The sequence below is a fragment of the Salmo salar genome, chromosome ssa06 (assembly GCF_905237065.1).
Source record: "Salmo salar chromosome ssa06, Ssal_v3.1, whole genome shotgun sequence".
In the NCBI taxonomy this organism is placed as follows: Eukaryota; Metazoa; Chordata; class Actinopteri; order Salmoniformes; family Salmonidae; genus Salmo; species Salmo salar.
The window spans coordinates 90,627,722-90,640,318 of NC_059447.1; the positions used below are offsets into that span (position 1 = coordinate 90,627,722).

Genomic DNA, 12,597 nt, shown 5'->3' on the forward strand with positions numbered 1-12,597 from the left:
CCGGACTGTCGCTGGAGTTTCCGGACCGTGGACCGTCGCTGGAGGTTCCGGACCATCGCTGGAGGTTCCGGACCGTGGACCGTCGCTGGAGGTTCCGGACCGTCGCTGGAGTTTCCGGACCGTGGACCGTCGCTGGAGGTTCCGGACCGTCGCTGGAGGTTCCGGACCGTGGACCGTCGCTGGAGGTTCCGGACCGTGGCAAACGTACAAAATCAGCAGGGGATCAAATACTTTTTTCCCCTCACTGTAAGTACATAGATGACATGTATTTTTTCCTGTTGCACCTGTTTAGAGACAGGTGCATGATAACGGTCCATTCTAAATCAAAACAAATTTCACACATACAGTACCAGTCAAAAACAATTTAGAACATCTACTCATTCAAGGGTTTTTCTTCATTTTTACTATTTTCTACATTGTAGAATAATAGTGAAGACATCAAAACTAGTAACCAAAAAAGTGTTACACAAATCAAAATATATTTTATATTTTTAGATTCTTCAAAGTAGCCACCCTTTGCCTTGATGACAGCTTTGCACACTCCAGGGAATCTGGTCACAATACGGACGCAGTGGGCTGATAAAATCTTGATCAAACAGTGATCGGATCATGTTGATCCGATGACGACAACTACATGTTAATGCAAGGTGTAACCACGGGCTTCTGACTGTGACTCTCCAGAGGGAGGACCACAACAGGAAGTGGAGGTGTCAGGAGACTGAGAGGAGAGAAGTGAAGACCTTCCTTGACTTCACCTCAACATTCTCAGGTAGACATTATCATAGATATTTCCCATTTCATCAACAAGTAATCAATCTGCCACCCTAGCATACACTGTAGAAATAGAAACTGTTTCCAAATCTTACGTGACTAATAAATGTTGAATTTGTGGTTTTTAGAGAGTACCGGTAGTTTGAGTCCATCAGTGTCCCTCGGAACACCCCTGATGGTTGGAGTTTTTTTTATTTTACACATGTCACGCCCTGACCTGAGAGACTTTTTTATGTCTCTATTTAGGTTTGGTCAGGGTGTGATTTGGGTGGGCATTCTATGTCCTTTTTTCTATGCTGTGTATTTCTTTGTTTTGGCCTGGTATGGCTCTCAATCAGGGACAGCTGTACGTCGTTGTCGCTGATTGGGAGTCATACTTAGGCAGCCTGTTTTCCTTTGGGGTTTGTGGGTAGTTCTTTTCTTTTTAGTCAATTGTTACCTGACAGAACTGTTTGGCTGTTGTCTTTTGTTTAGTTGTAAAGTGTTCTCATTTTCCATAAAATTTCATGATGAGCACTAACCACACTGTACCTTGGTCTACTTCTTCAGACAGCCGTTACAACACAACAACAACAAAAATAAATGCAGTGTCCGACACAACGTTGTACTCATCATAGATAGTCAATCATTGAGAATCAGCATTTTACTGTGAGAGTACATAAGTCTTTTCACGGTTTGTCCTTTTATCCACTAAAATGATACTATTTGATTAATTGTTAGTTGTCTGTATTGCAGAGGAGGCTGGTGAGGGGAGGACAGCTCTTAATAATGTCTGGAATGGAGTGAATGGAACGGAATCAACCACGTGTTTAATGTGTTTGATGCCATTCCATTGATTCTGCTCCAGCCATTACTATAAGCCATCCTCCCATTTATAAGTGCCACCAGCCACCACTGGTATTCACCCATCTTCTAATGTGATCAACAATCTCTCTGTGATGCAAAATACCATTCTGTCATGGTCTGTTATGTGTGTTGTAGTTTTGTTCTCTTATTGATCGAATGAAAGAGGATATAAATGTTTTTACAATTGATGTTCATCTTACGGTCGCTAGTGAACACACCCCTTTGCACAGTTTTTACATTTAGCTGCTTTAAAATTATATTGAAAAAAAAAAGGGATTAAATTTGATTTTATTTTCCCATACAGATCGACACAACCGAGCCTACATTTTCAATGTGAAAAGAAAAATTCTAAATTATGGGTTCTACTCACTCAGATCCGCTTTAGCCGACATCTGCATAGTGGTTGTTTTGACGGTGTTGGAGGTGGAACTGCATTAGAGCTGTCAAATTCACATGTGGCTCCCTGCATTATACCTAAAGCGGACATTGCCATTGGCTGCACGGAGTCGCAATAACAGAATCCCATTCAGCCTTGTTTACAAGTTAGAACAGTGGAATGTGAGATGTAATCTACACCTCAATTAGGATGATTGAAACCCTTATTATTTTGTTGAATGATTTTTAAATTTGAGTGTAAAAACTCTATATAGCCTACACGTTTTTGTTCTGAACTTCTAACGTGAGTCGGGTTTCATGACAATGATCGCAATAAGCAGCTGCTCACTGATTTCACAGGTCCTACACAGTTCCACCTCCAATACCACCAACACATCTACTATGCTGGGCGGTCTGCTATCGTCGGTTAACGCTTGATCTGATTGAATCTAGGCCCTAGATTTGTGGGTGTGTTTTTCACAGTTTGTCTTAGGAATTAACATTTGTGTAATTGTCCCGCAGAAAATTACAACTTTATGCCAGGGTTAGGTTTTCAGAAGACTGAGGTGGGTTTTCCTTTTTTTTATCTTGGCTTTTCTCCTTTCATATTTATCTAGATCCTAACGAATTTACCAGTCCCTGCTGGTGACAAGCATACCCATAACATGATGCTGCCATCACAATATTTAAAAATACAGAAAGGCTCGACAACATTGCATTCACTCCACATTACTGTATGACAAAGTGAAAAGAAGGAAAACTGTGTTAAAAAATCAGTTTGCAACAAGGCTGCTAAGTAATACTGCAAGACAACACGGCAAAGCAGTTTGGGTCAAATCCAATACAACGTAACACAGAGTGAAACACTCTGCATTTTTAAGTATTGTGGAAGCATCATGTTATGGGTATGTTTGTCATCGGACTGGGGAGTTTGTCAGCATCCAAATAAATATAAAAGAAGCAAAGCCCCAATTTAAAAAAATGTTTTAACTGAAAATCCGCCTCAGTCTTCTGAAAACCTAACCCTTTGGTAGAGTTGTATTTTTCAACAAGACAATTACACAAATATTAATGCCAAGAGGTGTTGACTATTCCTGAGTGGTCAATCTTCACTCCTGACTAAAATGTGCCTGAAAAAAATCAGAGACAATGGTTTAATATTGCTGTCCATCAATGATTCCCAACCACATTTACTGAGTTTGAGGAATTTACTGAGATTGGAGTATCTATCCATAGGACCACTTTAAGCCGTACACTCCACAGAGCTGGGCTTTACAGAAGAGTGGCTAGAAAAAAGCCATTGCTTAAAGAAAAAAAATAAGCAAACACGTTTGGTGTTCGCCAAAAGGCATGTGGGAGACTCCCCAAACATATCCTGTTTAGGATAGGGGGCAGTATTTTCACGGCCGGATGTAAAAATGTACCCGATTTAAACTGGTTACTACTCTTGCCCAGAAACGAGAATATGCATATTATTAGTAGATTTGGATAGATAACTCTGAAGTTTCTAAAACCGTTTGAATGGTGTCTGTGAGTATAACAGAACTCATATGGCAGGCAAAAACCTGAGAAAATTCCAAGCAGGAAGTGGCCTGTCTGAGAATTTGTAGTTCTTCTTTTGATTCTCTATCGAAACTACAGTATCTGTGGGGTTACGTTGCACTTTCTAAGGCTTCCATTGGCTGTCTAAAGCCTTCAGAAAGCAGATTGAGCCGTCTCCTGTCTCTGGGCAGAGTATAGTAGCTCAGTTTCTCAGTGGTCTGCCTGGTGACTAAGAGATTGGATAAGCGTGTTCACGAGACCACACTGTTTTTTATTTTCCTCTTTGAATGAATACACTATTGTCCGGTTGGAATATTATTGCTATTTTATGAGAAAAATACCATACAAATTGATTTTAAACAGCGTTTGACAGGCTTCTAAGTACGGTAATGGAACATTTTGAATTTTTGTCTCGAAATGCACTCGCACGTTACCCTTTGGATAGTGACCTGAACGCACGAACAAAACGGAGGTATTTGGACATAACTATGGATTATTTGGAACAAAAACAACATTTCTTGTGGAAGTAGCAGTCCTGGGAGTGCATTCTGACGAAGATCAGCAAAGGTAATACAATATTTCTAATACTAATTCTGAGTTTAGTGTGCTTCGAACTTGGCGGGTGTCAAAATAGCTAGCCGTGATGGCTGAGCTATGTACTCAGAATATTGAAAGATGTGCTTTCACCGAAAAGCTATTTTAAAATCTGACACCGCAATTGCATAAAGGAGTTCTGTATCTATAATTCTTAAAATAATTGTTATTTATTTGGTCAACGTTTATCATGAGTAATTTTGTAAATTCACCGGAAGTTTTTGGTGGGAATGCATGTTCTGAACATCACAGGCCAATGTAAAAAGCTGTTTTTGGATATAAATATGAACTTGATTGAACAAAACATACATGTATTGTATAACATAATGTCCTAGGAGTGTCATCTGATGAAGATCATCAAAGGTTAGTGCTTCATTTAGCTGTGTTTTGGGTTTTTGTGACATGTATGCTTGCTTAGAAAATGGCTGTGTGATTATTTTGGTCTATGTACTCTCCTAACATAATCTAATGTTTTGCTTTCGCTCTAAAGCCTTTTTGAAATCGGACAATGTGGTTAGATTAACGAGAGTCTTATCTTTCAAATGGTGTAAAATATGAGTTCTGTTATACTCACAGACACCATTCAAACAGTTTTAGAAACTTCAGAGTGTTTCCTATCCAAATCTACTAATACTATGCATATTCTCATTTATGGGCAAGAGTAGTAACCAGTTTAAATCGGGTACGTTTTTTATCCGGCCGTGAAAATACTGCCCCCTAGCCCAGACAGGTTAAGGACCAAAACATTGACAGCTGTGCCATATAGATTGCAAAATAATTGGGAAGAGATTTTCGATGTACCGATTCCATGGCACATGGTTTATGAACTGATACACAAAACAATGCTGGATTCAAAAGCGTAGTTTTTTTAATTTAAATTATTATACTAAATTCTTGCAACCAATAGAATGCTATGTATATATGGGGGATACAACCTTCCCAGCTCTGCAGATTTTGCTGTGAGGAGGCAGAGTCATTAGATCATTTATTTTGGTACTGTCCATATGTAGCTTGTTTTTGGTCAGGAATGGTTGAAGAATTGCAACATTTACCTGGAGCTAACTCTGCAGATAACACTGCTGGGTGATTTAAAGATTCACAGTGAATCGATTAATAATATAATAATGCTCTTAGCAAAAAAATGTTATCTTTAATTTACAATCTGTAGAATCTATGAGAATAGAAAGGTTCCGAACTTTTGTGAGAAAGAATAAGAAAACAACTCTGGAGGTGTGAGGACATACGCAACCAAGACATCTTTGTTTTTTATTTGTAATTAATTAGGAACATTTTCTATCCATTTCTTTTCACTTTGAAAATGTGGAGTAAAGTAGATCACCAGGGAAAGAAATCGAATGTAATGCCTTTTTGGATGTCATTTTAAAGGCATCAAAATGCGAAGACTGTGCAAGGGGTGTGTAGACTTTCGTTAGGCACCGTATAACAGTGCATAGTGTTTTGTAAGATGTAATTATTATTATTTTTTTTAACATATGCCCTTTTTCTTCTTGTATGCATTATAGATAAAGGCATTAATTAAGCCATATTTGGTTGATGAAAGACAAGTTTGGCTTATAATTTGTGAATGAAGTCAGAATAGAGAAATTCATTTTTTTTAATTAAATAATTTTTTACTTAAGCAGATTTAAAATAATCTTAATGCTCTTTCAATATTTGTTACTGAATTTCTGTAACTGTTATCTAACATAAACTAATATATAGGCTATATGTATGTCAAAAATCTTAGTTGTAACAACCTGTAATGTTCCAAAACCTCCACTAGATGGGGATGTTGGCTACATTCTAAATTGTTCATGTAACAGGATTTCTTCCGTCTCTCTCTTTGCCATTATACATTTTACATTTTAGTCATTTAGCAGACACTCTTATCCAGAGCGACTTACAGTAATGAATGCATACATTTCATTTCATTTCATGCATTTTTTTGTACTGGCCCCCCGTGGGAACCGAACCCACAACCCTGGCATTGCACACACCATGCTCTACCAACTGAGCCACAGGGAAGGCCCCAACCTAGGCTCGAACCAGGGACCCTCTGAACACATCGACAACAGTCATGAAGCATCATTACCTATCGGTCCACAAAAGCCATGCATCTTAGAGAGCAAGTGAAACAACGACTACTTCAAAAGGTCTGAGCGAGTGAAGTCACTGACTGAAATGCTACTAGAGTCACCGTTAACAAGCTAGCCGTGTCACACCGTTACTTTCAGAAAAATTCAGAGATTCCCTCTGTTAGCCTACTTACCTGAGGGGAGATAGAAGATTAGGAATCTACCTGAGGGGAGATAGACGACTAGGAATCTACCTGAGGAGAGATAGACGACTAGGAATCTACCTGAGGGGAGATAGAATACTAGGAATCTACCTGAGGGGAGATAGACGACTAGGAATCTACCTGAGGGGAGATAGACGACTAGGAATCTACCTGAGGGGAGATAGAAGATTAGGAATCTACCTGAGGGGAGATAGAAGACTAGGAATCTACCTGAGGGGAGATAGACGACTAGGAATCTACCTGAGGGGAGATAGACGACTAGGAATCTACCTGAGGGGATATAGAATACTAGGAATCAACCTGAGGGGAGATAGACGACTAGGAATCTACCTGAGGAGAGATAGACGACTAGGAATCTACCTGAGGGGAGATAGAATACTAGGAATCTACCTGAGGGGAGATAGACGACTAGGAATCTACCTGAGGGGATATAGAATACTAGGAATCTACCTGAGGGGAGATAGACGACTAGGAATCTACCTGAGGGGATATAGAATACTAGGAATCTACCTGAGGGGAGATAGACGACTAGGAATCTACCTGAGGGGAGATGGAAGACTAGGAATCTACCTGAGGGGAGATAGAAGACTAGGAATCTACCTGAGGGGAGATAGACGACTAGGACCTACCTGAGGGGAGATGGAAGACTAGGAATCTACCTGAGGGGAGATGGACGACTAGGAATCTACCTGAGGGGAGATGGACGACTAGGAATCTACCTGAGGGGAGATGGACGACTAGGATCTACCTGAGGGGAGATAGAAGACTAGGAATCTACTTGAGGGAAGATAGAAGACTAGGACCTACCTGAGGGGAGATAGAAGACTAGGAATCTACCTGAGGGGAGATAGAAGACTAGGAATCTACCTGAGGGAAGATAGAAGACTAGGACCTACCTGAGGGGAGATAGAAGACTAGGAATCTACCTGAGGGGAGATAGAAGACCAGGACGGTGAGACAGGAGATGAGCAGACAGGGGATGATCAGGTTTATGGTGTAGAAGAGAGGCAGCCGTCTGATGATGAAGAAGTAGGTGATATCAGGGTAGATCTCATGACAGCAGTCGTACTTCTTGGTGTTGTATGTTCCCACTGCGTTGATGATGGCCCACTCTCCACTCTCCCAGTAGTTGTTCAGATCCACAGTGTTCTAGGGGATAAAGATCAACCGTCCCACTCTATAAAGGCTTCATATGGCATACATAAAAGCTTCATAAGCACTGTGTAGATATAGTTGTTCAGGTCTAATGTATTCTAGGGGATAGAGATACACTTTAGTCTTAGAGGAAAATTGTCACACACTGCTGGCTCTGATTGGCTCGCAGTGTGGCTTCACATTGACAGCAATGGAGTTAGCAAGAACACAAACAGATCTGGGATCAGGCTAGTGCTAATGTATAAAACATAAACACATAGACACATAGACAATACGTTACCCATATCATGCACATCTTGTACAACACTTTTATAACATTACCTCCTTGAGTGATTATTTGACTGACTGACTGACTGACTGACACTGACTGATTGATACAATAAATCATTTAGACAAAAATGTGCAAAATGCACAAACTTCACTTTTATGCTGACGATGCTGTTATCTGTTGTTGTGCCTCTCACAAATCTCTCACAAAAGCTTTCCAGAACTTGCAAACTGCTTTTTATACTGTTCAACGTTCCTTGTGTCAATTGAAGCTTATCCTCAATACTGACAAAACTAAACTAATGATGTTTTCTAAAGCAAGAAATAGATCGCTGAACCTTTCACCTATTACTACCTGTCAGGGCATTGAGATTGAGACTGTAACCTCATATAAGTATCTTGGAATTTTAATTGATGACGGCCTATGTTTTAAATTGCATATTCAACAACTTACAAAAAAATTGTAGCTGAAGTTGGGATTTTATTTTAGGAATAAGGCCGATTTTTATTTTGAAGCCAGATGGAGGCTAGTATCAGCTACATTTATGCCTTTACTAGACGATAGGGGGATATTTTATATATGAATGCTTCCGCTCAGTGTTTGAGATCAATTGACACCCTTTACCATGGCGCATTGATATATTTTTAAACTACGCACCACTGCACTTTATATACCAGGGTTGGCTGGCCTTCTCTAGTCACTCGTAGGCTCAGTCACTGGTATACTTTTACTTACAAAGCCATTTTGGGTTTACTACCATTTTATTTTGGCATTTTTATTGTTCAGAAATGTGGTGGGTCGTCTCTTTGTTCGCTGGACTATATCCTGCTAACTGTTCCAAATGTCCAAACTGAATTTGGTAAAAGGAATTTTATGTACTCTGCGCCATCGTCTTGGAATGCCTTACAAAATACATTTAAACTGGAAGAACTTGTCCCGATTGGTGTTTTTAAATCACTGATGAATGATCTTGAGACTGATTCCCTGACCTGTCAATGTTTTTAATTTGCTGTTTTATGATTTTGTTATACTCTTGTGAATTCTATGGTTTTTACTAGATGACTTGTAGTTTTTCATGTTGTCTGTCTGTAATTGTGTAATGACTTGGTGCATCCTGTCTTGGCCAGGATGCTCTTGAAAAAGAGATTTCAAATCTCAATGAGCCCTTCCTGGTTAAATAAAGGTAAATATATATATTTATATATATATATATATAATAATAACAAAATAAAACTCCATACCTCGATTCGTTCCAGGTCAATTTTAGCCTTGTCGTAAGTCCAGGAACCAAACTTCATCTTACAGTTCTGCTGGTCGAAGGGGAAGAAGGTGACGTCTATAGAACAGGAGGACTTATAGATGGCCGGGGGAACCCAGCGCACCTTCCCATTGTAGAACAGGTGGGCCTTGGTCATGTGGGTTACGGCGAACTCACCGTCCGCACTGGAGGGAGGAGAGGAGAGCAGAACACAACAGAACAGAAAATAGGTTACTGAAGTAATTGTACACGTGAGGGTGCGTCGTACAGCCCGGCTGTGCTGCGGTCGTATGTACGAGTCAATAGCCGAATATCCGTATATCATTGGCATCGTTGCCAGGCAAACCCTCTGGTTGTTAGCTCGATTGACATTGTCAGTTTGTGCAGGTTGTTATGGGCACGCACAGCCATAGACACGGGGAGTAGTGGTGCTACAGCACCACCAGGTGGTGAGATGGTGAAACTGAAATGTTTTATTGATTATAAAATGATCATGGTATTGTAGGTAAGGGAAAGAAAGAAAATCTGTTTTGCAAGCGGTACGTTCACGATAGGCTCTTGTCTATTCAGTTGTGACCGTTTGTCGTTGGACGCGCTCTGCTGTACGATAGACAGTTTCGTTTTGAGTTGAGTCGGGTCTCTCCATCTCTGTCCCTCTCCCATAGGCGACACGTGAGTTTCCAGTTTTGGTGAAGCTAATTTTCACCATAAAAAAAAATAAAATGCACCTTTATAATAAAGTATTCCATGTAACTGTCATTGCATTTACAGACTCATGTAAGATATCTACTATTCCTAATGGATAGTCATAATGTAGGTTAATTATATAAAACTCAATCACTGTTGGCAACAAAAAAAGACAGCAGTGTTCACTACATGGCTGAGCGCCTGGTGGTGTAGAATAGGCCTTATGACATGGCTGAGCGCCTGTTGGTGTAGAGTAGGCCTTATGACATGGCTGAGCGCCTGGTGGTGTAGAGTAGGCCTTATGACATGGCTGAGCGCCTGTTGGTGTAGAGTAGGCCTTATGACATGGCTGAGCGCCTGGTGGTGTAGAGTAGGCCTTATGACATGGCTGAGCGCCTGGTGGTGCAGAGTAGGCCGTATGACATGGCTGAGCGCCTGGTGGTGTAGAGTAGGCCTTATGACAATGCTGAGCGCCTGGTGGTGTAGAGTAGACCTTATGATATGGCTGAGCGCCTGGTGGTGCAGAGTAGGCCTTATGACATGGCTGAGCGCCTGTTGGTGTAGAGTAGGCCTTATGACATGGCTGAGCGCCTGGTGGTGTAGAGTAGACCTTATGACATGGCTGAGCGCCTGGTGGTGCAGAGTAGGCCTTATGACATGGCTGAGCGCCTGGTGGTGTAAAGTATGGCTTATGACATGGCTGAGCGCCTGGTGGTGTAGAGTAGGCCTTATGCTATAGCTATATCAGATACGTTTCTTCTCCTTTTTGTTTTGTGTTTGTAAACACATTTCATGTAATTCTACCGCAATTTATATGACTGGAGACATTAGCAGAATCTTTTTTTTATAGAAACAAAAATGACAGGGGTAGTATAGGCTTATATGCTACTGCTGACAAATAATAAACAGGTCAATAAAGACGACCTTCTCTCCATCTAATCCAGGTCCATGAAAAGGGTAGACACAAATTGTACAATATGAAGTCCATCTAACCTGGAGGACGACATTATTGTCTAAAAACAAAATATTAAGTGGTACTGGTTTGTTTCGGCTGTCAGTTTGCCAAATTTCACAAATTTCTAAATTCCATCATGAGAAAAACATAGGCATACTGTTTGGAAAACAAATGCCTACTGCTGAAAAGAGAAGACTGATCTGTCTGTAGAAGCTAAAACATTTTTTTAATCAACAGCTTTTGAGCGATTCTGAGCGAACAGCACTTTCAAAATAGCTTATCTTGAGATATTGGCACAAGCGCATTGGCCATCCCCGGTGAGTAGCCTATGCTTCATCTTCATCATTGGGTGAATCAGTGTCACTGGAAAGTGTATTTTGTAGCCTACTGTAGCCTGTACTATATATACACAGTACACTGAATATATTCTATATATCAGGGTTTCGGACAAGTGACTGGGAAGATTTTAATTAATCTGACATTCGAGAAATGTACCGGGCATCCATATGCATTGGGTGCGTAACCCATTAGGGTGTACACCAATGCAGCCAGCACCATCAATAAACCAGGGATGTCGGCCAAATGAGCAACATTTACGTGTCCTTAAAAACAGCCTACAAAAAAATTGCAAAACACTATTCCTTGTGTTTCGATGTGTAGCATATGCACAACTTTATAGCTTATTGTTTTTATAGTTTTTTTTCCATTCCTAAAAAAATAATTGTCCACCTAACGGTTCAGCTATCAAGAGATTTGAGTACTAAATGTATCAGGGCATTGCATGCATAGACCTATAGACTTAGGAGTCCACTGGATTATATTCATATAAAATGAATCTAAAAAGGAAGAGAAGCTAAGGCCTAGCCCCAGAGAGAGATAGAGATTCGTATAAAGGAAGAGAAGCTAAGGCCTAGCTCCAGAGAGAGATAGAGATTCGTATAAAGGAAGAGAAGCTAAGGCCTAGCCCCAGAGATAGATAGAGATTCGTATAAAGGAATAGAAGCTAAGGCCTAGCTCTAGAGAGAGATAGAGATTCGTATAAAGGAATAGAAGCTAAGGCCTAGCCCCAGAGAGAGATAGAGATTCGTATAAAGGAATAGAAGCTAAGGCCTAGCCCCAGAGAGAGATAGAGATTCGAATAGAGGAAGAGAAGCTAAGGCCTAGCCCCAGAGAGAGATAGAGATTCGTATAAAGGAATAGAAGCTAAGGCCTAGCCCCAGAGAGAGATAGAGATTCGTATAAAGGAAGAGAAGCTAAGGCCTAGCTCCAGAGAGAGATAGAGATTTGAATAAAGGAAGAGAAGCTAAGGCCTAGCTCCAGAGACAGATAGAGATTTGTATAAAGGAAGAGAAGCTAAGGCCTAGTCCCAGAGAGAGATAGAGATTCATATTTGTGGTTAATATCCAAGAGAGGAACTTCAACATCAAGTCTTCGTCCCAAACTGCCTTAACCTGTTATGGCTAGGGGGCAGTATTTTCACGGCTGGATAAAAAACGTACCCGATTTAATCTGGTTACTACTCCTGCCCAGTAACTAGAATATGCATATAATTATTGGCTTTGGATAGAAAACACTCCAAAGTTTCTAAAACTGTTTGAATGGTGTCTGTGAGTATAACAGAACTCAAATGGCAGGTCAAAACCTGAGAGATTCCTTTACAGGAAGTGGCCTGTCTGACCATTTATTGTCTTTCTTTGACATCTCATTCAATTACAAAGGATCTCTGCAGTAACGTGACACATCCCACGGCTCCAATAGGCTCTCAGAGCCCGGGAAAAACCTGAATGTCGTCATTCCAGCCCCAGGCTGAAACACATTATCGCCTTTCTCAAGTGGCCGATCAAGGG

The 12,597-nt window shown here is 40.6% G+C and overlaps 1 protein-coding gene across 2 annotated transcripts in view; it reads right to left on the reverse strand.

Annotated features, from left to right (window-relative positions):
- Nucleotides 1-12,597, reverse strand: part of LOC106608318 (neuronal acetylcholine receptor subunit alpha-2) — a 53,427-nt gene that overhangs the window by 4,489 nt on the left and 36,341 nt on the right. For both annotated transcript variants that reach the window (XM_045721175.1, XM_045721174.1), the window contains exons 5-6: nt 9,092-9,293; nt 7,354-7,576 (exon numbers count right to left, since the gene is read on the reverse strand). In XM_045721175.1, coding sequence (XP_045577131.1) covers nt 7,354-7,576; nt 9,092-9,293 — 425 coding nt within the window. The remainder of the gene's footprint in view (nt 1-7,353; nt 7,577-9,091; nt 9,294-12,597) is intronic.